The sequence below is a fragment of the Apodemus sylvaticus genome, chromosome 21 (assembly GCF_947179515.1).
Source record: "Apodemus sylvaticus chromosome 21, mApoSyl1.1, whole genome shotgun sequence".
Taxonomy (NCBI): Eukaryota; Metazoa; Chordata; class Mammalia; order Rodentia; family Muridae; genus Apodemus; species Apodemus sylvaticus.
The window spans coordinates 10,075,330-10,102,155 of record NC_067492.1 but is presented as its reverse complement, the minus strand read 5'-3'; the positions used below and the strand labels follow the sequence as shown (position 1 = coordinate 10,102,155).

General features: G+C 50.0%; 1 protein-coding gene across 1 annotated transcript; it reads left to right on the top strand.

The window, feature by feature from the left end:
* The first annotated feature begins 11,287 nt into the window (after window positions 1–11,287).
* On the top strand, window positions 11,288–26,493 carry Mlycd (malonyl-CoA decarboxylase). The gene is made up of 5 exons (XM_052166723.1): window positions 11,288–11,859; window positions 18,754–18,866; window positions 19,692–19,848; window positions 23,009–23,158; window positions 25,392–26,493. The coding sequence occupies exons 1-5, from the start codon at window positions 11,335–11,337 to the stop codon at window positions 25,923–25,925; spliced, it is 1,479 nt and encodes a 492-aa protein (XP_052022683.1). The 5' UTR covers window positions 11,288–11,334; the 3' UTR covers window positions 25,926–26,493.
* The last annotated feature ends 333 nt before the right edge of the window (window positions 26,494–26,826 follow it).

Genomic DNA, 26,826 nt, shown 5'->3' with positions numbered 1-26,826 from the left:
GTGAGTCTTCAAACTCACTGAGCTCTGCCAGTCTCTGCTTCCTGAGTGCTTTCTTTAACTGACAGCTTACTACTGTCAGGTCTAAAGGAGACTCTTATTTTCCCAAATTTCAAAAGGCAGTCCAAATATCCAGAAATGGGCTTAACCTGGACTATAGTGGTTAGACAAAAGACAGCATTCCTCAGGAATTCGGGAAGCTGTGTCCCTTCTACCAAAAGGAGCTATTTCTCTCATCGCTGGCAGAAGGAACAATTGGCTTCCTGTGGTGTCTACTTCTATACCAAAGTGTATGCTGGTCCCTAGGCTCCTCTACCTCACAAGCAGCTGTTACTGTTTCTCAAAGTCCATGCTAGCCTCGTAGCAGGAAAGAACAGGGCCCCATTCCAGGATTCCTCCGGAGTGCCAAACCTGACCACGGACAAGAACCAGCCAACCAACCAAACAAACAAAGACAACCAACAAGAGGGTGTGGTGGGCCATGTGCAAAATAATTCCCCCAAGGCCCTTGGAGACAAAGATCTTGGGGGTGTAGCCTTACTGTGCCTATGTGTTTCCCCAACTTCTCTGCATGGGAACAAAACTGGGCAGCCTCCTCCCCCACCCTATACTCTCCACTTCTCCAAAACCACCCATTCTCCTTACAGCCCTGCCATTTCAGATACGCCCACTGCAGCTCTCTTGTGCTCTCTCACTCCCCCTCCCCCACCCCTCACCCTTGTTCCCCCTCCCACTCCCCTCCCTCCCCCAACTCCTTTCCTCTCCCTTGTTCCCCCTCCCCCTCCCTCCCCCTCCCTCCCCTTCCCAACCCCGTTCCTCTCCCTTGTTCCCCTCCCCCTCCCTCCCCTCTCTCCCCCAACCCTGTTTCTCTCCCTTGTTCCCCCTCCCCTCCCTCCCCAACCCCCGTTCCTCTCCCTTGTTCCCCCTCCCCTCCCTATCCCTCCCTTCTACCAACCCTTCCCCCTCTCCCTCCCTCTCTCCCTCTCCCGCCCCCTCTCCCCCTTCTTTACTCCTTCCCCTCCTCCTCCCCCTCCCCCTCCCCTCATATCTACAATAAAAGCCTTAACCATACCATAGAGCAGTCCTAGTATCAGTTTATATACATCACTTGGGAAGAATCACTTGGGAAGAGAGCCTCAATGAGGGATTCTCTATGCAATTGGCCTTGTGCGCAAGTCAGAGGTTGGGGGCGGGGAGTTAGCTTGATTGTTAACTGGTGTGGGAAGGCTCGGCAACTATGGGCGGCACCATTCCCTAGGTACAGGGTCCTGAATAGAGAGAGAAAGCTGAGCTGAGCTGAGCTGAGCACGTGTGTGCCCTGTGCCCGCCTGTATCCGCTTCTCTCTCTGCTGCTGCCTACAGACGCTGACGGCTGTTTCAGGCCGCGATGAGCTGTACCCAGCACCAGCACCCTGAGCTAGAAACAAGTCCCGCGTTTCCTCTCCTGGCTGCTGTTTGTCAGCGTACTTCATCACGGCAACACGGAAATGAAGCTAGAACAATCTTTAAACTCCATTTTCAGATCCTAAGACAAGGACCTAAGTCGGGGTTTCAGCCCAGCACTCCCTGTCCTGACTGAATCTGACCCAGGGTTTCAGTTTGAATCTGGAACACAGAGGCTAGAAGGTTGGAGGCTTGGCTGCCAGATGATGGACTCGGGGGCGTGGCTGGACCTTCAGGGCTCTGACCTCAGGTATGAATCCCCGGGTGTGCTCTGCAAGGGACTTGTCGCCTATTTGAGATATGCAGTCTGCGGGGTGGAGTCCTCTCTCCAGGTGACAGCCTTCTCTGGGGTAGCATCTTCACACACACACACACACACACACACACACACACACACACACACACACACACACCGCTCCAGGGTGGGCACTGGCTACAGGCATGCTTCTTCAGCTTTCTATTCATGTAACAATACCCCCCTCTACTGGAGCTTGTGGATTTTGCTACAAAGAAGTATTAAGTAAAAAATCTAATTCTGGCTCTTAAGTTCTCACACGTGTAAGACTAGGCCAGGGTGGTGGTTTGGTTTTGCTGCTGTTATCTAACTGATGTACGTGTTCCATGATGTGTGCTACGTGTCGTTTGCCACCACCTAAGCCCTGCTGTCATCTACATGAGACAACTGCACGTGGCTTCAAGGTCTCAAGGAGGCCTAGAGTCTATAACCTGGGGAGGACTGGGGGATGGGGGCCAGCTCTTATGTTTTAAGGGCCATTTTAATTTCTTCCTTTAAGAAGGCTCTGGCTAGCCGGGCGGTGGTGGCGCACACCTGTAATCCCAGCACTCTGGGAGGCAGAGGCAGGCGGATTTCTGAGTTCGAGGCCAACCTGGTCTACAGAGTGAGTTCCAGGACAGCCAGGGCTATACAGAGAAACCCTGTCTCAAAAAAACCAAATCCAAAAAGAAGGCTCTGGCCACCTCCTTTCCCCATTTTCCTACTGTGTGGAGTCTTTTCCCTTAGGCCTTATCACCTTCTATGTACTGGGAAATCAGTTCTAGACATGTCATGGATGCTGAGAAAACTGTGTTTGTTTTAACAATGAAGTTTTGTTCAGAAAATTATATATACATTTACATATACATATATATTATTTACATATATATACACAAATATATACATACACACACACATACACATATGGGGTTGCTTTTTTCAAGACAGGGTTACTCTTACTCTGTAGTCCTGGCAGTCCTGGAACTTTCTCTATAGACCAGGCTGGCCTCAAACTCAGAAATCTACCTACCTCTGCCTCCTGAGTGCTAGAATTAAAGGGATTAAAAGTGTGCACCGCCTCCTGTGTGGCCTGCAGGGTTGTGTTTCTCAGACACAGCACTCCATTTGTATTTCACTTTAAATCACTGAAAGCCTCGGGCATCTCGGTTCTAATGTGTACAGTCCAAGGTTGGCGTCCAACTCTGTCCTTTCTCCCAAAAAACACAGATAATTTCTTCCAATTACACGCAAGACTTGTGTAACCACGAACTGGAGACAGGACAGCTCCTTGGGGCTCCATTCGCCTTTGGGTATGATTTCTGTCTCCCAGTGGTTCATACCCAGACATTTCAACATAACTGATCAGACCATCTGTGAAAAGAACTATAGCCCTTCCTCCCACTTCTGAGAAATGTCACCCAAGATTGCTATGATGCGACCTGGGCCTTCACACCAGTTTCCTCACGACTCCACCGAAGCAAGAACCTTGGAGTGAGTGCTCTCGCTCTGTCTCCTACCCTTCCCTCTCCTTGCATCCTCCCTGTGGAGGCTCGCCTTCAAGGACACAACTCCACGGATTTGGAACAGGATCGCACCTGCTCATAGCTTCCCTGCCATCTAAATGCAGCCCCTAGTCGTGCACAGAGCTGCAGCTGAGTCCCTTCTGTGCATTGAAAGGGCTTCAAGTGCTCCTCCTCTGTGCCTTGAGAGGGCTCTTCTCAAGAGCTCCTCTTCATCAATAAACTCGCTAACTGCCTAAGACTGGATCTGAAATTCTTTTCAGTGGTGGATGTCAAGGACCCCCAAGGCTGCAAGGTCTCCTCAGGCTGCACTGCCAGCAACATCAAATTCCATTTCCTAATGACAGTAACAAGCTCTCCTTCTAGAAGTCAGTGGCTCAAGGACAAGCTAGTATATAAAAAGGAAGACAACTATAGAAGATGCTGGCTGTCACCAGCAGAGTCCATCTTGCCTCGGGGATGCTGGCACAAGGTCTACATGGGAGACTGTGGAAGCAGGAGGGGGCAGCAGGCTGCTGCGTTTCTGATGCATGGGTTCTTGCTTTTGAAAGTTGCTGGAGGTTCTGTGATTGGAAGGAAAGGTTACTGATGACAAAAAGTCATCTTACTCCCCTTTCCACCAGAAACAGTTGGTTATATGGTTTAAACAGTAGGAAAGCTGGGCTGAGGGAGACGGCGCGGTGTAGCTAAGAGCACTTGCTCCTTTTGTAGAGGACCCAAATTCAGTTCCCAGCACCCACATCCAGCTGGCTCTCAACGACCTCTAACCCTAATTCTGGAGGATCTGGCACCTTTTTCTGGCCTCTGGGGTCACTTCAGCAAAGCCAGTGGTTTATTGAAGGTTTTCCTCAATAACGCACTGTTACACACTAAATACCCCATATTACTGGGCCTCTCGCTGAGATTTCTGTTGTGTTTTACAGCTCTTAGCTTACAGTTCTAATCACTGTACTTTTACCACCGTGGTAATTTGAATTTAAAAAATGGCCCTATGGGCTCATAGGCTCATATTAGGACGTGTGGCCTTGTTGGAAGAAGTGTGTCATTGGTGGCGGGGGTGGGGTAAGGGGTTGGGAGAGCTGGTTTTGAGGTCTTAGATGCTCAAGCCTGGATGGTATGTCACCGTCTCTTCCTACTGCCTGCAGATCCAGATGTAGACCCCTCAGCTCCTTCTCCAGCACATCTGCCTGCCTGCTGGCATACCTCCTCTCCATGGCGATAATGGACTGAACCTCTGATACTGTGAGCCAGCCCCAGTTAAATGTTCTTCCTTTATAAGAGCTGCCTTGGTCATGGTGTCTCTTCACAGTAATGAAACCCCTAAGACGCTCACTTTGTTTTACTTTATTCCTAGACTGGAGATTGAACCCAGAGCCTCTCTCTCATATGCTGGGCAGGTTGTTTACCACTGAGCTGTGCTCACCTCTATGTGGGTTCAGGGTTTTACTAAACTGCCCATGCTGGTCTTGAGCTCATCCTGTAGCCCAAGTAAGACTTGTACTGCGCAATCCTCCTGCCTCAGCTACTCAAATAGCTTGGCTCGCAAGCCTGTGCCACGGGGTCTGGCTCGCTCTATCCATTCTGAGGTCTGTTGAATATCCTCTCCCCTGGTAAGGTCTCAGCAGCTTCTTTCTTTGGTACCCAGCTGGGGAAAAAAGACAATATTCACCTATGGCCTCCAGAAAGAGGAGAGCTCTAGACACCTCACCTCAGAGAGGAGAATAAAGAAAGAGCTTTAGGGTCACCAGGGTCAAATGTAGACTGTCCTCCCGCCCACACATTTTCCTTGGTAAGTCAACTGACGCCATCACGTCCCCACTTTATCCACTGGCTGATGTAGCAGAACTGAGTATTAAAGCATGGAATGGGCTGATGGTGGAGATGGTGTCTGTTTGTGGTAGTTTGAATATGCGTGACCCTAGGAGAGGCACGATTTGTGCCGAGAGCCATCGAGGAGAAGCTAAAATCCAGCAGGTCTCACCTTCCTGACATGGTTCCACCATGGACTACAATCTATGATGGATTTGTTTCCCTAGGCGAGGCTGGGAAGATTAAATCTGAGGAAAGATTCCTGTTATTAATATGCTTTTCCTGTTGTTACTATTAAATATATAACACTCACTAGGTATAACCCACCCTTTTGAGCAGAGTTCTGCAGACCAACAAAGATGTATTATCTTGTAGTGATGCTGTATAGACTGATAATGATTCTATAGAATTCCTGACTTGATTCAAATAATTTTAGGAAGAAAATTTTTAGAGATTGTCTTAGTTGCTAGAAAGATGTAAACTTAGAATTAAGACTAGAATATGCCCACTCCTCATGATAGTAAGTATGCATAATCAGAAATACAATGAGCTTTCATAATCACACTAAAAAGAGAAATAGGCTTGGGACAATTTCCTGTTCAAGGAAAAACATTTAGGTTAAAGGATGAAGCCACAGGTTTGCACTATGATAAGGCAAGGCCATGTAAAAACTGTTGTTTTGAACTTACAATGAGCATATTAGAATGAAACACTGATTTGAACTTAGTATCAACATCCTTCTGTGACTCCCATTCTATGTAACAATAACATTTTATCGCTGAGGTCATTTTCTTTCCTTTCCTTTCCTTTCCTTTCCTTTCCTTTCCTTTCCTTTCCTTTCCCTTTCTTTCTTCCTTTCTTCCTTCCTTCCTTCCTTCCTTCCTTTCTTTCTTTCTTTCTTTCTTTCTTTCTTTCTTTCTTTCTTTCTTTTATTTTGGTGTTTTTCGAGACAGGGTTTCTCTGTATAACCCTGGCTGTCCTGGAACTCCCTCTGTAGACCAGGCTGGCCTGGAACTCTGCCTGCCTCTGCCTCCCAGAGTGCTGGGATTACAGGCGTGCACCACCACTGCCCAGCTGAGGTCATTTTCTAAAGAACTTTCTGTCTAAGAAGGTATAAAAAGACCAGAGAAAAGAAACGAAGTTGTTGGCTGAATGGTTTGGCTTGGGGAGTTTGCCACATCTACCCATCAATCCATCCAAATGTATATGTCTGTCTATATGTTTGTGTGTGAGTAGGTGTGTGTAAATGTGCATAAATAATTGTAGAATTGATTTTGATGGACGGTCAGGCCCGGCTAGAGTGTGGGTGTATGCATGTTTGAATGTGTACATGTCTGCGCATATTTGCCTATATAAAGCATCTTAATTATTTTCCTTTCATTCCTCTCTGGTTCACAAAGAGTTAACAAGCTTAGCCAGAGAGGCTTCTGGCAGATTCACTAGAGAAAGGAGCACCAGCAATAAATCCATTCACTTAATTCTCTGCTGCTAAACAGCCATGTGTTAATCACCAGATATTAGCACTTACTAAAACACAAGTAAGAAAGAGGAAAGAAAGAAAGAAAGAAAGAAAGAAAGAAAGAAAGAAAGAAAGAAAGAAAGAAAGAAAGAAAGAAAGGGGAAGGGGAAGGGAAGGGGAAGGGAAGGGGAAGGGGAATGGAAGGGGAAGGGAAGGGGAAGGGAAGGGGAAATGGAAAGGGAAAGGGAAAGGGAAAGGGAAAGAAGGGAAAGGGAAAGAAGGGAAAGGGAAAGAAGGGAAAAGGAAAGAAGGGAAAGGGAAAGAAGGGAAAGGGAAAGAAGGGGAAGGGAAGGGGAAGGGAAGGGGAAGGGAAGGGGAAGGGGAAGGGGAAAGGGGAAAGGGAAAAGGAAAAGGAAAAGGAAAAGGAAAGGAAAGAAAATGACCTCAGCGATAAAATGTTACTGTTACATAGAATGGGAGTCACAGAAGGATGTTGATACTAAGTTCAAATCAGTGTTCCGAGTTTAGTGCTTAATGAAGCATGGAACAGTAAGAGTTAAGTTCTTAGCGCAGATCAGTAAGAACGAGTTACACATAAAGAGTTAAACACAGAGAATTAATAATGTTTAATAATGTAGAGTTAAAGAGAAAAGGAGCCAGGATTTTTTAAATATAGAATAAGCAAGAAAGTTTTCAGAATCTTTTAGAAGGTATCAGCGAGCATTCAGTCTAGTTGAGAGCTAGAAGGCCAGAGACCACCAGTCTTTAAAACTGTGTTTGGAGACCATCGGTCTTAAAGCATCTGACGCTGTGTGCCCATGCCAGGATGGGCAGACTCCTGGCAACTTGGAGGCACTATTTAGAGCTTCAGTCATGTGGCTCTGGCTTTATAGTCAAGAGGAGAAGGAGACTACTGGGAATATTGATGCTGGCTAGCTGGAGCTAAGAAATTAGTGGTGATTAAGAAGAGCCCAGCATCACGGAGGTGGAATCTGGGAAGTGTTTTCTGAGAGCACGCAGAGAAAGCCAAGGTTGTACCTTGTACTGCAGCTGAACTTGGTAATGTGTAAGAGTTACCCAGATGGTACTGGATTTGAAGGCATGAAGGGGTCATGAAGAGCAGCTGAGGCTTGGCACTGTGAGAGCCCAGGGAAGGCCATTGGTAAAGGTGCACCCTCAATGAAAATAAATGGCCCAGGACTGAAGGGGTCCTGCAAAGAGGCCTGGCACCATGAAGAGAGCCTATGAGAGGCTGTTGGTGAAGCCTAGTTGCAGCGGAAGACCCCAGTGTATTGGAGATGCCAGTACCATGGGATGATTACCAAGACCAGCAGCAGCAGCAGAATGGAGTCAACCAGAGCCTAGCATGCTACAAAGGGCAGAGGGAGAAGTGATGCCAGTCCTTTGGAGGAGCCCAGAAGAGCATGTATGGATCCCAGACATTGAAACAAGAAGCTGCGAAGTCGAAGTTCACTTGAAGACCCCAAGATTTTAAAGATGCCAGAGCGGTGGGATCCCTGTCAGGAAAAGCTGCCAACAGGAGGGAAATAGGAAAAAGAAGTTTGTTGCAGTCAACAAAAGTGAAAAGGGGTTGGAGATGGGACGACCACTTTGACATCAGACATGGGGATGCAGCCGGGCGGCGGTGGCACACACCTGTAATCCCAGCACTTGGGAGGCAGAGGCAGGCGGATTTCTGAGTTCGAGGCCAGCCTGGTCTTCAGAGTGAGTTCCAGGACAGCCAGGGCTACACAGAGAAAACCTGTCTCGGAAAAAAAAAAAACAAAAACAAAAAACAAAAACAAAAAACAAAAAACAAAAGACAGACATAGGGATGCAGACTTTGGAGTTTGCCCAGCTGGTTTCCTGTTTTGCTTTGGGGATTACAGTTAAGTGATTGGATGAATCTCAAAAGAAACTTTGAACTTTAGACTTTTTAGCATTGTTGAGACTGCTATAGACTATGGGAACTTTGGAAGTTGGACTAAGTGTATTTTTTTATTATGCTATGGTTAGGTATGGCCCCCATAGACTCTTGTGTTTGAACAAGCCTATGGGGGCCAGGGGGTGGAATGTGGTAGTTTAAATAGGCTCGGCCCAGGGAGTGGCACTATTTGGAGGTGTGGCCTTGTTGGAGGAAGTGTGTCACTGTGGGTGTGGGGTTTAAGATCCCCCTCTTAAGCACATGGGAGCCAGTCTCCTTCTAGGGGACCTTCAGATAAAGATGTAGAACTCTCCGCTCCTCCTGCCATCATGCCTGCCTGGACTCAGCCAGCCATGCTTCTGCCTTGATGATGATGGACTGACCTCTGACCCTGTAAGGCAGTCCCCATTAACTGTTGACCATATAAGAGCTGCCTTGGCCATGGTGTCTGTGTACAGCAGTAAAACCCTAAGACACTGTTATATTCCCAACTCTTTGTGTTTCCCTCAGCACTGTAGCACAAAAGCACACTCAAGTCTCACATTCAAGCAAATGCTCATTTCAACGTGGAAAGCCATGTGGCAGATGAAGACCTGGCTGGGGTAAGGCAGGCCCTGCCTGGTTCAAGTCCTAACACTAACTGCAGTCTCAGTGTGGCCTAGGGGTTCACCTGCTGGGAGCATTCATGAAAGAACCCGTATCTCTCTGGGCTTCTGTTCCAATCTCCATCTCATGGGATACCAGGCCTTGCTGTGAAAGGTTATGGTGATATTAAATGTGCAAGAACTGTAGAAGACACATGCTGAAGTGATGATTCATATATGTAGGTACATGTAGGTGCTTCATGTGTGTAAGTACAGAAAGGGCTCAACTGCTTTGAACATTTGTCTCTTCGTGGCTGCTCAAGTAAGTGACTGACTACTGTGACTGCAGAACAGAAGGGCCCACCCTCCAGCACCCACAGATCCCTTCAGGGGTCCTGTTCCGGTGAGACCCAGAATCCTACTGTATCCATCTCCTCAGGTCTAAGCCTCAGCTTGGAGCCCGCTTGCCTATCTCACTCTCCTGGGTCCGTCCCCTCCCTGTTTTAAAATCTTTTTCTTTTTCTTCTTTTCTTTTTTAAATTATTTATTTATTATAAGAGTACACAGTTGTCTTCACACACACCGGAAGAGGGCATCAGATCCCATTACAGATGGTTGTGAGCCACCATGTGGGTGCTGGGAATTGAACTCAGGACTTAGGAGGCATCGAAATGCAAGGAGGGGCGGGGAGAGAGGACGAGCTGGAGAGAGCGTGACAGGAGCCCCAGAAGCAGTGGGCTGGAAAGAGACGGAGATCAGTGACATTCGGATACTGCCTGCAGGGCAGGGCAGGGCAGGAGTTACACACAAGTCGTGTAGCTGAGCTAGAAGAACAGAAGGGACGGCTTGCTTTGTTCCTGATCCATAACCAGTGTCTGCTCTCGACTTGTGCGATCAGCTGTTCCTGGATATCCTATCCACGATGGATTGGAAAACCCTTCCAAAATGGCAGGTCCCAGCATCCAAGGGCAGGCCTGGGGTGCTGTGATACAGGCAGATGAAGAACTGGAGAGTACAGTTTATTGGAGAACGTACTCATAAATTTATAGTGTTGGGAGACAGCACAGCCAACTGGATCCCACCATATGGGTCAGAAAGAGAGTCAGACTCTTTAGGATAAAGTGACTTCCCCCTGGCTGAGAGACACATGGTTCATCTTAAGTTCAAGATGACTGTGATCGTATCAAGCTGAATCCTACTGCAGCATTTTGCTTCCTTTTTGTTTTTTTCCAGTTATTTTAATGTGCCTCCCCTCAGATGGTAAACTGAACTAGAAAGCAGGGCCATTTCAAATGCAATCCTAGGGTGGGGCCTGGAACACACCAGAGAACTGAAAATCATTCCACTGAATGAACGAATGAATGAATGAATGAATGAGACCCAGCAAGGAAGCTTGTAGGGAACAGATTCTTCGTATACCCATTTCCAGCACGACCAGAAGAAGCTCTATCTAGGATGCAGCAGGAGGCATGGGCTGGGTCTCTGGTAGTTCTGTCTAGGTGGGATCCTTGACAAAAGCCAGACAGTACAGAGAATTACTCTGAGAATCACTTGCTTTGTGTGTGCATGTTCATTTTCGTGTACACATGTGTGGGGGTGCAGGTATGTACATGTGTGTTTCTGGAAGCCAGAAGACACCTCGAGTGTTGGCGCGACCCACTTATTTTTGTTTGTTTGTTTGGTTTGGTTTAATTTTGGAGATAGGGTCTCTGGCTGGCCTGGACTTACCTTGTAAGCTGGACTGGCCAGCCAGGTAGTCCCTGGAATCCTCCTGCCTCCACCTCCCAGAGGTAGGATTACAAGCGTTTTCCCACGGGTTCTGGATATAAGCTCAAGTTCTCAAGCACTTTACCATGTGAACTATCCCCCATTCCTAGGAGCCCTTGTCCAGCAGGCAACCTCCAATTTCTCAGCTCCTCGCCTACACTAGAACCGAACCATAGCCCAGGAGGCTGCGTACACAGAACGCTCCCGGGAAGAGCAGAGATGTCGAGCACTCAGATCAAGAGAAGCGCGTGCGTCGTGGGAAAGGAGGCAAGGGGCTGAGATAGTGACTCTCAAAGCAGGTGTCAGGAAGCAGGCCAAGGGGGCGAGTCAGGTGCCCTGAGTCTACTTTGTTACCGGGACCTTTGGCTGCACTTGGCCTCCCGCCAGAGAAAGCTGCCTCGCCACGCCCCACAGTTTTGCCCTCCCGATTGGCCAGTGCCCCCATCCGTCATCCCACCTCGACCAATGGGACCGGCGAGACATCGGAAGCCGGAACAGGAAGTGCGGCAAGGCCCCTCTCCCGTGGCGTCTCCCATTAGCAGCTGTTACGGGCTGTCATGAGAGGCTTCGGGCCAGGCTTGAGGGCTCGGCGCCTGCTCCCACTGCGGTACCCGCCGCGGCCTCCGGGGCCTCGGGGGACTAGGCTGTGCAGCGGGCACACGGCTAGCGCCATGGACGAGCTGCTGCGGCGAGCCGTGCCACCCACGCCAGCCTACGAGCTGCGGGAGAAGACGCCGGCGCCCGCCGAGGGCCAGTGCGCCGACTTCGTGAGCTTCTACGGCGGCCTGGCCGAGGCGTCCCAGCGCGCCGAGCTGCTCAGCCGCCTGGCTCAGGGCTTCGGCGTGGACCACGGCCAGGTGGCCGAGCAGAGCGCCGGAGTGCTGCAGCTGCGCCAGCAGGCGCGCGAGGCGGCCGTGCTGCTGCAGGCGGAGGACCGGCTGCGCTATGCGCTCGTGCCGCGGTACCGTGGCCTCTTCCACCACATCAGCAAGCTGGACGGCGGCGTGCGCTTCTTGGTGCAGCTGCGGGCCGATCTGCTGGAGGCGCAGTCCCTCAAGCTGGTGGAGGGGCCGCACGTCCGGGTAAGGCCCCGCCTGGGCCACCGCGACCCCGGGATCAGCTCCCCGGAGCCCTGCCCCTACCCACTTCCCCAGGCCCTTATCCGAGCCCCTGCAGCCCTCCAGCCCCACCTCACCGGCCTCAGGTACACAGTGCTTACTGCGTGGTTGGTAGCACTGTCCTCCGGGTAACTGTCAGGTGTGGCACCCTTTGCGCTTACTCCAGAATAGCTCTAGTTTTAATCGCGCTGTACTTGAACAAGGATGGAACACTGTATTAGGCAAAGTTTGGGCACCTCCTGCGAGCGCAGCACTGCCTAACAGATTGAAACGCACAAACTTGGCCAGAAGTCAAGGTCACCACCGGTTGGGTCTCTAGCGCCTCCGGCCCTCTTTCTGCAGTCTGACTCTGAACAAGAGATTCGATTCCGAACCCAGCCCCAGATGCAGTGATTCTAAGTTTACTTTTTAGTACCTGTGCCAGTCAGCAGCTTACCCAGCGAGATCACGTAGCGTACAGATAACGGAGGTGTATATAGCTGTGACCCAAAAGATTGTCTAGCATTGCTGCCAGTCGTTAATATTCGATAAAGGGGAACACTGACCCTGAGTTCATGCACAATGATAACCACCATTTCAGAAGTCCGAGAACTCTAAACTAGGCATGACCGTTTTTACTTCCATTCCGTCCTTTTGGTTGACATGTATCTCCATTACAGTGAAGGACATGACGTGCTGAGCTAGCTGTCTAAGACCTCCGATATACCTCCCTGACCCAGGCTCCCTTTGTATTGCCCACCGCCATGCTATGTGAGGGTTTACTGACTTTCATTTTGGTTGCTTAGCCCTGGGTGTAGTTAAGGGATTAATATGAATGCTAAACAACACTGAATATGACCAGTTTTTCCAAGATAGCTAGTTCATTTCTGAGGCTAGTACCCGGGGCTGTAAGCTATCATCCATACAAGTCTCCAGCTGGCAAACTGGAGGTGTTCATTGGGTGTTACAGAATCTGTCTTAGTTTCTGTGACACCTCCCCCCACCCAGGCTCTGCCACAGTCTGAATGGCTACTCCCTTGTATTCCATGCTCTGTGGTGTCTGAAATGTCCCCACAACTATACAGTTGGTTCTTTGAAGACTGGAACCTTGTCCTAAATCTCCTGCATGGTAAAATGATGCCTGAGTCCTTGGAGATAGGCTCCAGAGAAGCAGAGGTTTTTGAGGTCAGACTGCTCCATGCTTGACCCCAGGGTTCAGAACTAGAAAAGAGGTCAGGAAGGGTCTGAAAGACTCAGGACCAGCCGCAAAGTGAACCAGCAGCTCTTCGGTAGCTTCTAATCCCATCCAGTTCCAGATTCTTTGATTCTTTCCAACCAGAGTCACTAATACCAGAACACTGAGTCTGACTTTGGTGAGGAGCTTGCCTCTGGCAATCAGAAGCAAGCCATGCACAGACACGCATGCACGTTCCCTTGCTTTTTGGCCTGGCTGTCCTCCATGTAAGGGAGACAGACACTGCCTACTGCTGGTCCCAAGTCATGAATGAGGCTTAGCCATATTTGTCTACGTTGGAGGCCTTGTGTGTCTCTCTACCCAGATCCTAGGCTGACTGCCATGTTTAACTGCACACAGTTAAGCTGGTCAACTGTTTTGTGCTTCACATGATTTTATAACATTCGTCAGTTAAGTCATTCTGAGAATCGAGGTCTCAGTCCTCTCCCTAGCATTTGTCAGTCAGGTTCTGGTATTGTTACCTATCACTAGAAGAGCAGCAGCCATCTGGGTATATACATGCATATGCTCATGTGTGTGGAGGGCACAGGTCAGCCTGGAATATCATCATCCTCAGAAACTCTATACCTTTTTGGTTTTTGTTTTGAGGCACGGCTTCTCACAGAGACTTGGGACTCACCAGTTAGATGGACTGCTCAGTAAGCCCCAGAAATATTCCTGTCCCACCTTCCCAGCGCCAGCTGACAAAGTGCCTCACTGTATTGGCCTTGCTTTTAAAGATTATGTGTACTAGTGTTCTGCTTGCATATATACAGATGCATATAGTTCTTGCAAAGGCCAGAAGAGGGCATCAGATCCCTGAAACTGGAATTGCAGTCAGTTGAGAGCTACCCTGTAGATGCTAGGACCCAAACCCAGTTCCCCTGCAAGATCAGTCAGGGCTCTTAACCTTTGAACCATATCTCCAGCACCCTCCCCCAACTCCCCCCCTCATCCCACCCCTACCACTTTTAAATCACTAGTGCTAGGGATCAAATTCAGGGACGCTCTTAATTGACTATCTCCTCAGCCCTGCACAGTGTCTTTTTAAAAACAGACCATGTTTAGAGAAGTTTTAGGATCACAGCAAACCAGAGTATAAGATACAGCGCCCCCCCCCCCCCCAACCAAGTCTCCTCTGCCCTCTATGGCACAGACTCCCCATTATCAGCATGCCCAGCAGGTACCACTGTTAGGTGTCCTGTGATTTTAGAGTGCAGGTACCTGTGTTCACAAGGCTACTCAGGTGAGGACAAAAATACCAGTTTTGCTCACAAGGCTTTAGAGCTGACTGTGTAAGCCCCTAGGGCCTTGTTTGTTTGTTTGTAACAGGATTTCTCTGTAGCCCTAGCTATTCTGGAACTAGCTCTGTAAGCCAGGCTGGCCTCAAGCTGAGAGACCTGCCTGTGTCTGCCTCCTGAGTGCTGGAATTAAAGGCATGGGCCACCACCACCTAATTCCCAGGACCTTCTTAAATACTGTGCTTTCTTAGGAAGTGCCCCAATTTCCTTTCCTTTGCTGTGACTGAACATTCTAACCAAAGCAGCTTAAGGAGAAAAGTTTTTATTTGGCTTACAGATTGCAGAGGGAGGCCAAGGTGGGGTCCTGGAGCAGAGACGTGGAGGGATGCTGCTCACTGGCTTGCTCCGTTACCTTTGTTAAAACTGTTCAGGTCCACACCCACAGTGGGTTGGGCTCTCCTGTGTTAATCATCAGTCCAGAAAATGCCTCCCTGGCGGTCTGATAGAGGAGTGCCTCAGTGGTGTTTCCCTCTTCCAAAGTGTTTTAGGTTGACAGCTGAAGCTACGAAGGGCAGGAATGTGCTCACTGCTCTGTGTCCCCAGATCTCAGAGCTACCTGACAGGTTGCCTGACCTCCCACGTGACCTTCCTGTTGCCTGTATACTTGGATTCTGCACTTGCTCCTGAGGTCTCCCATCATATGGGTTCATGTCTGTGTGTCGGACCTGGCTGGTGCCATCACTTTAGAGAAAGCATAGCAGATGGCAACCCCCAATCACGTGATGATTCCGCATGTTTCCCAGGATGCAGTAGAAGCTCTGAGTGAGGAGACAAGTCTGTTCTAGCCATTGTCTGCTATGGCGTGGTTGAGATGATGTTTCACTAAGTTCCTTAACTCCATGGGACTTGGGCTGTACCACCAAGCTGATGCTGATCTCAGGGGAGCTCCAGGTCAGCTACATTGTAAGAAGCCAATCTGGGCTACATAAGGGTTTGATTCAAAGCACCAAAATGGCACCCCATAAAGAAGAAGGCATGAATGGATTATTTAGTGTGGGGACTAATATAAAATCCTAAAAGCAATGCTTCTGGCCAGGACAAGTTTCCCTTGGTTACAAGTTAAACAGTGTTGTTTAAAGAAAAATAAGATCCAAGTTCAAAGGTTCTTTGCTCTGCTTGGCTGGGGGGGGGGGGGCACTGAGGGCTTTGGGCTTAAAGAGGCACCAGTTCCGATCTGAGCCGGCAATGGGGCCTGGGCTCCTGTGTGTAGTTTCATCTCTAATATGCCCTTTGGTGACCAGGGAGCAGTGCACGAGGTAGTACTCAGTGTAGCCAGAGGGACTCTTAGCTGGAGCTGCGTCCCCAACAGAGGCCGATAGCCAGGTTCTGCTCCACCCCTGCGTGGTGGTGCCTGCCTGAGGCTGTATCTGTGGGTGTATGGGAGGGTGCCAGGGGAAGTACCCATCGGGTAGAGTTGGCAGGCTTTGGGTTTTCTCCACACACTTGCAGCAGCCTATGTGGTTATCAATTATATTTCTTTTAGGTAAAAGTGCAGCAAAGAAAGGGAAGTGTTTAGCAGTTGGCAGGCACCAGACCAAAGTTGGCGGTTAGAACCCCAGGAGGACTCTGGACTGGCGGTTTGGGATAGGATTCATAGGAAAATTGGGGGTAGTGACCCTTGCCAGCAGGAGAGCCGGGGGAGGAAGGAAACTGCCCACCCTCCCCCGACAGCCACCATGCTTAGTGTTTGGACAGCCTTTCTGCCTGTTAGCCAGTGGAGTATGTCCTGAGTACGCTAGAAGTTTTGTGTTGTGATAAGTTCTATGTTAGTTTTGTGCTTTTCTGTGTTAGACCAAAGGTTTTGTTGTTTGGTTTGGTTTGGTTTTGATAGGGACAGAGACTCCAGTATATCAAGCACCCCTCCCCAGATCATGGTCCCTTCTTCCCTGGCAGGCAGTAACTTCACCTCTGTCCTGGCTCTGGCTTCTATGCAAGGCAAATCACGCCCCCAGAAGGCCACTGTAGAGAGCCAGGCTTTTCCGAAGATGCTTTCTGCTGAGAGCAGCCTCCGTGAGCACTGTGTTGAATGCACCAAGCAGGTACAGGAGGATGGCTAACGCCTGTGGGCTTCTTGGGGCCCTTCAGCTCCTCAGCTTTCGCTGTGCCGAAACTGCTGTGTTAGTGAACAGAACGCACAAAAGACTGTTCTTGTTGCTTATTGTCTGTGACCTGGTAACCTGGCCACTTGCCGTGGCCACTTCCCACCGGAGCAGCTGTTATAGACCTAGACTTCTCACCTTTAGCCCACATTCCCTGCTCTTGTGTCCAACATCACATGTCACAGCTGTCAGCAGCCCAAAATAGAAGAGGTTCCCAGAGGAGAGGGGTCATCAGTGCAGTCAGGGTTCCTGGCCTTTTCCTGCTGTGAGTGTCAAAATGTAGCTCACTGCACCTGCACAGCCACTGTTGTAGCCCCACAGTCAGGCGCACAGAAGCAGATCCACAGCGCTGGAGGCTGGGGTGTGTCTGCATTTTAACTAGGGGTAGAGTTAGTGATTCTTAGTTCATGCTTTAAAAGTTGAGAGGTTCTCAGGACCATGAAGAACCATCATAGTCAGGGTATGTAAGGGCTTGGCGGTTTGCTTTGGAGACAGGGTCTTACTCTGTAGACCAGGCTAGCCTCAAACTGACAGAGACCAAGCCGCCTTTACCTCCTAAGTGCAGGCATCAAAGGTGTGTGCCACCAGAACCAACCTTTAAAAAAAAAAAAAAATCCTTGTGTTTGTGTTGTGAGTGCAGATGCACACTCCATCAGAGGACAGCTGTGGGGAATAGCCCTTGGCTTCCAGCTTGCTTAAGACAGGTCTGTTGTTCACTACTGTGACGCTGCAGGCCTGCAGGTTCCGGGGACCATCCCGACTCCACCTCCTAGCTCTCCCGAGGAGTGCTGTGACTGCAGGCGCATGGGCCATGCATCCAGCTTCCACTCGGGTTCTGGAGATCCACTCAGGTCCTTGGACTTGTGAGTGGGAGGCACTTGACCTGTTGATCCATCTCTCAGCCAAGACTAGGAGGTTTCATTTAAAAGCAAACAAAGCCCTGTCCTGAGTGACACTCATCGTTCTCGGCACCTTCTCCTTCTTCCTGGGTGTCGGGGCGTCAGCCCTGACTAAGGTGGACTTAGCCCTGCAGAGCCGTGGCTGAGCAGGGCAATGAGATTGAGAGCCTAAGGTCAGGGGCCTGCCAGCTTCCACCCAGCACTTTCCCAGTCTTGCCTCTACCCGGAACGGCTCCGTGGAGTTCTCCTCGCAGCCTGCGTGCAGTCACTCCTAGCTGCTCTCACACTCTCCATGGGCCTGAGAGCTGTGGGCAGCCCTGCCATCCCAAACGCCCTTCTCACTTAAACCAGATGCCTTGTCCTCTTCACCCAGCGAGGCTGCCCAGGGCCACACCATGCTGCCTCTGGCCTGGTACTTAACCACATGAATGAAAATGACATATTTATGTAAATGCCTTTCTTTAGAACCACTACCCACTCCTTGCCTATGGCTGCTGCCTAGTCACCTAAATTGGATACCATTTATCTTTTATCAAGAGTTAAGATGCATTTAAGATGCATTGTAAAGCTTTTTTTTTTTAATTTATTTATTTAATGTAAGTACACTGTAACTGTCTTCAGACACTCCAGAAGAGGGAGTCAGATCTTGTTATGGATGGTTGTGAGCCACCATGTGGTTGCTGGGATTTGAACTCAGGACCTTCAGAAGAGCAGTCAGTGCTCTTAACCACTGAGCCATCTCTCCAGCCCGCAAAGCTTTTCTATCTGTGAGAAAACTAATCTTCATAGATGCAGGTCACACCTGTATTGAACCTTACAAGGTATGTGAAAGGTCACCTCAGTGCTAGGTGCCCCAGGATGTTTACCATCTGTCTCTCAGAATAGAATTCACCTGGGAGTAATGGACCCAGAGTACAGAGGTCTGTGCAGTGAGCAGTCTCTCAGGGCAAAGTCTAGGAGGAAGCAGTCCCAGGCTGGACTGGGGGCTTATGTTATGCTCTGAAAACCCGTCTCAGTCATCACCTGGTCCAAAGTGTCTGCTCCAAAGTCATCCATCCTAGTAACTCACAGTGGAAGAGACAAGAGAAAAGGGTCAGCAAAAGCCATGTCCCCAATGCCTGAAAGGCTCTGAAAGCCATTTCAGGACCGCTCTGCATAGAGCTCATTGGCTGGAGGTCAGGTCCATGGTCTCCGCGTGTGCAGTACAGACTTGCTTCTTCAGCCGTGAGCCCAGCCGGACATGGACTACAGGACGTCGGCAATGGAGTGTGTGTCTTGGAGTGGATAGATCGATTACCGGGTGGATACCTGCTTCTCTGAGGCATGCCTTCCTCTCTCTCACCTAGGAAATGAACGGAGTGCTAAAAAGCATGCTGTCAGAGTGGTTCTCCTCCGGTTTCCTGAACCTCGAGCGGGTCACCTGGCACTCGCCCTGCGAGGTACTTCAGAAGATCAGTGAGTAAGTATGGCGGCTGTCACCAGCATGGCGGCCATCGCCAGCATGGCGGCCATTGTGTCACCTGATACTTGAACACACTGAATGTGTGGGTGCTGGGCTATTATCCCGGGAGGGATGGAGACTGGGGTGCACTCCAGGAAGACCCTAACTAGTCTGTTAGTTACCCAAGGTCTTACACCCTGTTATTTAAGGCATTCGAATGGCCCCATCGCCAGAACTGTAGGGTCTAGTTAGAGCAAGCATGGGCGTTGCTCATCCAGTTGTAAATGCTCTCAGTATAGTCAGAGCGTGCCCGAGGGTACAGTGCGGCACACACCCTGCCGTCCTGCCCGCATCCCAGCCTGGCCCATGGAGTCGAAGGCTGGAAAGCATTCTGGGATGGAAACCTCGCTAGTGTCTGCTGCTCCTCCCCACGCAGGCAGTAGGAGGTGCGGGATGAGGCTGGAGACTATAACCACCAGTGTCTGCAGTGTGGATATCTACTTCCAACTGTAGGGCCCAGAGCAAAGAGAAGACACTGATCAGAGTCAGGGCATTCCAGGAGGCTTGCATGAAACCGATGCAGACGTGCACCTGAGAGCCCCACCATGTCCTCTGGAAACAGGTCTGGAATTGGGCAACACACCCTGTGATCCCAGTATTTGGAAGACAGAGGTAGGAGGATCATCAAAAGTTCAAGGTTAGCCTAGCTTATATCATCAGACTAGGCAGGACTATAAAGCAAAGCCCTGTCTCAGATAGAGCAGACATCCCTAACATGAGCAGGACTGAGCGCTCGTCGGTGTGTGATTCTCCATCTGTCCATCCTCTGCATTGCTTGCTCAGGTGCGAGGCTGTGCACCCTGTGAAAAACTGGATGGACATGAAGCGGCGCGTGGGGCCATACCGGAGATGTTACTTCTTCTCCCACTGCTCCACCCCCGGGGAGCCCCTGGTGGTTCTGCACGTGGCTCTAACTAGGGACATTTCCAACAACATCCAGGTATTTACGAGTGGTCCTTTCAGGCCAACATGGGCCTATCATTGAGGTGTGCATGCATGCATACACACACACCTACGTATGGAACAGTGAGTGTGTGGACGTCAGAGGACAGCTGTTGGGGTTTGAGTCTCTCCCCACATGGGTCCATGGGTCATAAGGCTTGGCAGCAAGTGCCTTTACCCACTGAGCCTCTGACCCAACACCTTTTTTGGTGTTTTGGTTTGTTTTGCTTTCAAAAAGGTCTCATTAATAGCCCTGGCTGCCTTGGAACTCATTGTGTAGACCAGGATAGCTCTGAACACACAGAGATCTGCCTGCTTCTGCTTCTCAAGTGCTGGGATTAAAGTCCTAAGCAACCATGCGCAGCTTCTAAGTATTTTAATTGGTGATGTGGTTTTTTTTTTTAGTGTAATTTTTTCCCCTTTTAAGAAAGTCTGCTTTAAACTCTTGTGGATATTGTGACTGTGTAGATAAAATCTCCCAGTGTGTACTTAAAGATCAGGCCAAGATAAGCACTCACCTGCCTTGTGATTTCAAATTGAGAAGAGCTGAGGTCTACAAACAGGACCATGTGTGACAGGAGAGGGAGGAGGCGGGGCACATGTGCTGTGGCGTTTGAGAGGGCGCTTGCCAGCTGAGCGATGGGCTTACTCCGTGCGCTGCTGCTGCTGCTGCTGCTGCTGCTGCTGCTGCTGCTGCTGCACACTGGGAGCTGACGGGGAGCCGGGATTGTGAGGACTGGACCTGCCCCTTCCTGTGGAAGCTGGTCCTCCGCAGGCTGCTGTGGACAAGCTTGTGTGTTAGTCCACCGTCAGGGGCCAGCTCAACTGCAAGCAGGGCTGTCAGGAAGGCGCTTAAGAAACACACATAGACAACTTTTTCAGGTACAAGCTGATAGATAGACAAGTTTCAAGGCTTGAGGTGGTTGCTCTCTCTCTCTCTCTCTCTCTCTCTCTCTCTCTCTCTCTCTCTCTCTCTCTCTCTGCCTGAGGCTGTGAACGCTTTCATTCTCTCCTCGGGCTACAGGTTGTGTCTTCTCGTTCACTCCCTATCTCACACTCACAGACTCTTCTACCCCTCTGTGTGCTCTCCTTTCACACACACACACACACACACTCCTCACACTCTCTCCTTGTCTTTACCTTGCCCCAGTTTTTTATTGTTACTCCAAAAGGCAGGTAGGGGGGAAAAAAGACATTGTATTATTATTACCAAATCTAACTCAAACGAACACTCACATCGCACAATGAATTAAGAATTACAATTGTCATCCAAGGTTTTAATCTTCCCCTATTTCCAGGCTCATGGCCAAAATAATAATTGTAAACTTACCATTACTTAAACTTTAACTTTTGACATATTTATACTTTCAGAGCTTCAAAGCTTAAAGGTCCAAGTTCAGTTATATGCATTTTTCTGTGAAGCTCTAATGACAAATGACATGGGCAAAGCTGCCAGGTAGTGGCCAGAAGAAGTCAGGTTAACCCTTAACCCAGCAGTTCTGCTAGCTTCTGCTATTTCCTGCTGCACACAATGACTCAGTAGCCTTTCCCTTTCTAAACTAAAGCATCCCGTGCTTGTGTTCCCTTAGTCCACAGTTGTGTCTCTTGTACTAATAATTTTCATAGTTCTAGGAAATTCTTTTTCTTGTTAGTAATGGACCCTGTATGACTCTAACAGTACATGGCTCTGTCTCATTTTCTAATAATCTCTTTTAACTTTCTTTGCAAGTCAAACATTAGTCTGAAACTATCATTGTGTAGTTATTACATTGTTTCCAAGATAAGAGAGCACACAACATGCACTTGGGCCATTAGGACTGTGCTGTGCCCCATGCCTCGGTTTTTGATTGCGAATCATATATCGCCGGGCGGTGATAGCGCATGCCTTTAATCCCAGCGCTCAGGAGGCAGAGGCAGGTAGATTTCTGAGTTCAAGGACAGCCTGGTCTACAGAGTGAGTTCCAGGGCAGCCAGGGCTACACAGAGAAACCCTGTCTCGAAAAACAAACAAACAAAAAAACAACAACAAAAAACAAAACAAAACAAAAGAATCATTATATCAAGGAACATCTAGTTTCACAGAATTCACCAAAACAAAAAGAGAAAGAAATAGAAAAGTCAGATATAATAGAATAATTATGCACACCAAGGCCAACTGAAAAGCAGTCACACACAAATGAAATCTCTGAAGCCATGGTCCAGGGCTAAGGTCAAGAGAAATGGGAACAACATTTTTACAAATGAACTACCCGAGGGCTTCTGAGATGTCACCATCCAGGCCTGCTGCAGGTAGTTCCTTATTTCTGATGGCAGGTCCCCTGGAAAGATGTGCCTCTTACTTCTCAGGGTCCCAGATGCCATCTGTGTCATGGTATGCTGTCCCCAGTAGTCCAGTGTCATGAAATGATCTTCAGAGTATCAGCTTAAAACTCTGTAGTGACTTGGGCAGTGGTGGCACAGATCTTTAATTCCAGCACTCAGGAAGCAGAGGCAGCAGAGCTGTGAGTTCAAGTCCAGCCTGGTCTACAGAAAGAGTTCCAGGACAGAGTGGGCTACAGGAGAAACCCTGTTTTAAATAAAACAAAACAGGAAACACAGACACACACACACACACACATTTAGTAAAAACTGGGACGTCACAGCAGAAGTCCTTTCTTAGCTTGTTTGTGTAGTTGTCTGTGAATGTTTTCATTAGGAAAAATAAGGATAATGCATGAGGCTGAAGAGATGCACAGAAAACCCTTTAAAGGGTACATTTAGAGAAAGCATGCTTATACAGGACTGCCTGTGGCCTTCTGGAACAGAAGTGCAAGCGGAGCAAAGGGGAAGGTAGCAGGGGACTGAGCTCTTAAAGAAAATTAAAGCCCATGTCAAAGGGCTTTGTACCCTCGACAAAGGCTCAGTGTCCAGAGCAGCTTGGTCCAGCGGTGCCTGCAGAGCTGACATGGCGTCTCCAAATGACAGGCAGAGGTGTGTGATGGTCACCTCCAGAGTATTCAGAACAGGCCTGAACCTGAGCCACCAGGAGAGTAGGAGCAGGAGCTAAATCCTCCTGCAGTACTTTGGTGCTATGGGACTTGTCCTGTGAATGTGACGGGGTGGCCATCCGTGTGAGCAGTGCACATGGAGCCTCTGATGTCGCTGTTGGTGTTTTCCAGAGCATTGTGAAGGAGTACCCTCCATCTGAAACAGAGGAGAGGAACAGGATCGCTGCTGCCATCTTCTACTCCATCAGCCTGACCCAGCAGGGCCTGCAGGGGGTGGAGCTCGGGACCTTCCTCATAAAGCGAGTGGTCAAGGAGCTACAGGTGAGCATGCGGAGTGCCCGCCTGAGCTCCGCTCCGCGGGTCCTTGTCGTGATGGCAGGTGAGCCCCTGCCTCTCTGGGCTCACGGGATGCAGGCAGGAGGGATCAGAAGGAAGGGAGGAGGCAGAAGGGCCTCAGGTGCTGCTGGGCCAGGCTAGGAGCTGCAAAAGCAGGTGTGGGGGCGAGCGTCATGCAGGCTGTGCAGTACGCCTGTGTTAGGAGGATGGGAGCTCTGTGGAGAGACGGGGCTCTCCCCTGCACTCCTGTTGCACACATCTGGGCACATGTCGGCATGGCCACCCACCCACCACTCTCTGCTGCGTCAGTCTGTTTAGTACAGTTGACCATCCTCCCATCATGCTGTGCCAGACCCTCCCTCCCCACAGCCTTCATGGCCTTGTGAGGGGAGTTTCCAGGTTAGACCAGGCAGAATAAAGGTAAATGCATTAGTCTGGGTTAGTCTGGTTCCCTTTCCTTTGCTGCCTGGGAGAGACTCTAGTTAGGGTCTTAGTTGGGGTTTATTGCTGTAAAGAGACACAGTGGCCACAACTCTAATAAAGGACAACATTTAATTGGGGCTGGCATACAGTTCAGGGTTTAGTGGTGGGAAACATGGTGGCACACAGGTAGACGTGGTGCTAGAGAAGTGGTTGAGACTCTACATCTTGATCCACAGTGACACACTTCTTCTAACAAGGCCACGCCTCCTAATAGTGCCACTCCTTATGGGCCAAGCATTCAGACACTCCTGTCTATGGGGCCATTCCTAGTCAAACCAGCACAGACAGGTTACAGGTCCTAGACAGAGAAGCTACAGTTTCCCTGGGCACAGCTTTTCCAGGTGGCCACACTGAAGACTCTGGGCCGCTGAGAGCCCCTCTGGGCCAGCTGCTCCCTCTCTGACCTTTTCTGCTCAGGCACAGCACCTGGTGGCAGACTTGCCCTCACAGCAGCCAAGTGCAGCTACTGGCTTCTGTGCTTGCACTCCACTGGCTCAGGGTGGTAACTGGGTTTGATCATGGAGACAAGCAACCTGCAGATGAGCTACATCCCCAATCCCCTCCCCCATTCTACCCATCGTAATGCTTTATTTTGAGACAGAGTCTCTCAAAGTTTTTCAGACTGGCCTTGAACTTACAACCCTACTGTCTCAGCTCCGGAGTGGCTGGGATGACAGACATGTGCCAACCAGGTTTAGAGAACTTGGCATTCTGGGAGTCTGCTCCATCACCATTCTAACTCCCCAGGAGAGTGAAGACACACCCCCTCTCTCTCCTCTGCTGATGGTGGTAAAGTGTGCTGCACAGAGAGGGGACGCAAGACAAGGGACAGAGAGAGCTGGATCTAGGGTTCTAGGCGATCCACCCAAGACCCTTCATGGACAGAGATAGAAGCTTGACCCAGAAATGACCTCTGGCTCATCTGTGAGCCAGAAAGTCCCTCAGTGCCCTCCTCTGAAGGCTGGCAGAAGCCCAGCACCCTTCTGCACCAAGGGCTCAGTCCCCAAGGTTTCCAGGCAGCACCCTCGAGAGGCCCAGTGCCAGTGAGGAAAGTGTGGGAGCCACTGGCCCATCTTTCTGCATTGGCCTGCTGGCTTTTGATGGTGAGTAGAACGGGCACAGCATATACTCACATACAGGATGGAAAACATACCTCTGCTCTGGAGGAACCATAGGGAAAGACCAGAGGCACCACGCCATGCCGGACTCAGCTGTGTTCTCACAGCCATGGGATTTCCCCATAGTGACCTTACTACGTTTATAGCCAGGGAGAGCACATGCCTGAAGGCCATCTGTGACCTGTGTAATTTGTATACATACAAATTACCCTGATTAGGCTGTGCCCTATAGTAGTAACACATTTTTGCCTGACCCTGCTGTGCTCTGCTGAACAGTCATGAGTCACTGGGCATCTGTGTATCAAGCAAGCATCAGAGCCTGGCTCTCTGGTTTAAAGCAAGCCGCCCACTGCTGACCTGTGTTTCACTATCGTGGTGGTGGCGTGGCTGGAGATATCGTGGTTATAGGCTGACGTTGGGAATGCAAGGTGCTTCCTGGCCTTGACATCACCAGAGTCCTCAGGAATGTGCTTTGAAGGAGCGTTCAGTGATGCCGTTAGCTGGCCCTGCTGCCTGCAGCTGCACACATAGGCTGTGCTAGAGTGTTCCTGTGTGTCCTACCCTGCTGACCATGTATGTATTCTCTGCCTTCCCTCCTTCGCCTACCTGCTGTGCAGAAGGAGTTTCCTCATTTGGGGGCCTTTTCGAGCCTGTCACCTATACCTGGATTCACCAAGTGGCTGCTGGGCCTTCTGAATGTGCAGGGAAAGGAACATGGGAGGAACGAGCTCTTCACAGACTCAGAGTGTAAAGAAATCTCAGTGGTCACAGGCAGCCCTGTTCACGAAAGCCTCAAGGGCTTCCTGAGCAGTGGTGAGTGGGTGAAGTCGGAGAAGCTGGCGCAGGCGCTGCAGGGGCCACTGATGCGGCTGTGTGCCTGGTACCTGTACGGCGAGAAGCACCGAGGCTACGCCCTCAACCCCGTGGCCAACTTCCATCTGCAGAATGGGGCTGTGATGTGGCGTATCAATTGGATGGCTGACAGCAGCCTCAAAGGCCTCACCAGCTCATGCGGCCTCATGGTCAACTACCGCTACTACCTGGAGGAGACAGGCCCCAACAGCATCTCCTACCTGGGCTCCAAGAGCATCAAAGCGTCTGAGCAGATCCTCAGCCTGGTGGCCCAGTTCCAGAACAACAGCAAACTCTAGGGACATCCTTCCCAAAGCGTGGGCCCCTGCGCAGAAAGAAGGCTGTGTTCTGATGAGCCAGGTTCACTCCACACCGGAGCCTTCGCAGGGAAGCCACAGCTATTCTGTCCTCTGACCTCAGCAGGTGCTCAGGAGGCCACACCTCAGCTGTCACTGCACTGGCCAATTCACTGCTTGGAGGTGGTGGTGGTGTGGGTACACGTGCCCCAGGGATATCACTGTGCCTCTCCAGAAGCCCTTGCTGCTGCCCAGCCTGTGCCTTCAGAAAGCTCTGCAGATTCAACCACAGGCCACCCAGGACAGAGCCCAGAGCACAGACCTTTCGGAGTGTAAGAGCTGACAGTCATGTTCCCTCTCTTTGGTCTGTGCTTTGGCTGCTACCACAGCTTAAAGCTCAGACTAGGGAGAGTTTGTGATTTGTACAGGGTGTGTTTGGCACCCCAGCGATGCCTGCTGCTTGAGGCCAGGGTTGGCTTAGAGGGTGGAAATGAGATTCCAGTTCATAATGAACTGAACAATAAAGAACAAGTTTGTTCTGTAAATATATTAAACATGATTGTTCACTGCACATCTTTCGTCGAGTGGACTTCACTGTGTACTTTTCTTCAAGATTTGTGTCCTGGCAAGGCTCAGGCTCGGCTCTGAAATGTCCGTGGTATCATGTCCCCAGCCAGCCCACTAGGGACTGTGGATGAGATCATAGGTGCAAGACAAGGAGTGGAGGGGTGTGTGTGTGTGTGTGTGTCACATGTCTACACAGCTCTAAGGGCTTGGATACACTTGGGTTGTGTTGGCGGGCATGCTTGTGAGTGGGGGCAGGTGCAGTGAGTGTATCCGTGTGAGCATCCACATTCCTACAATCGCACTGTGAGTACATCAGGCATCCACAGGCACAGTGCTG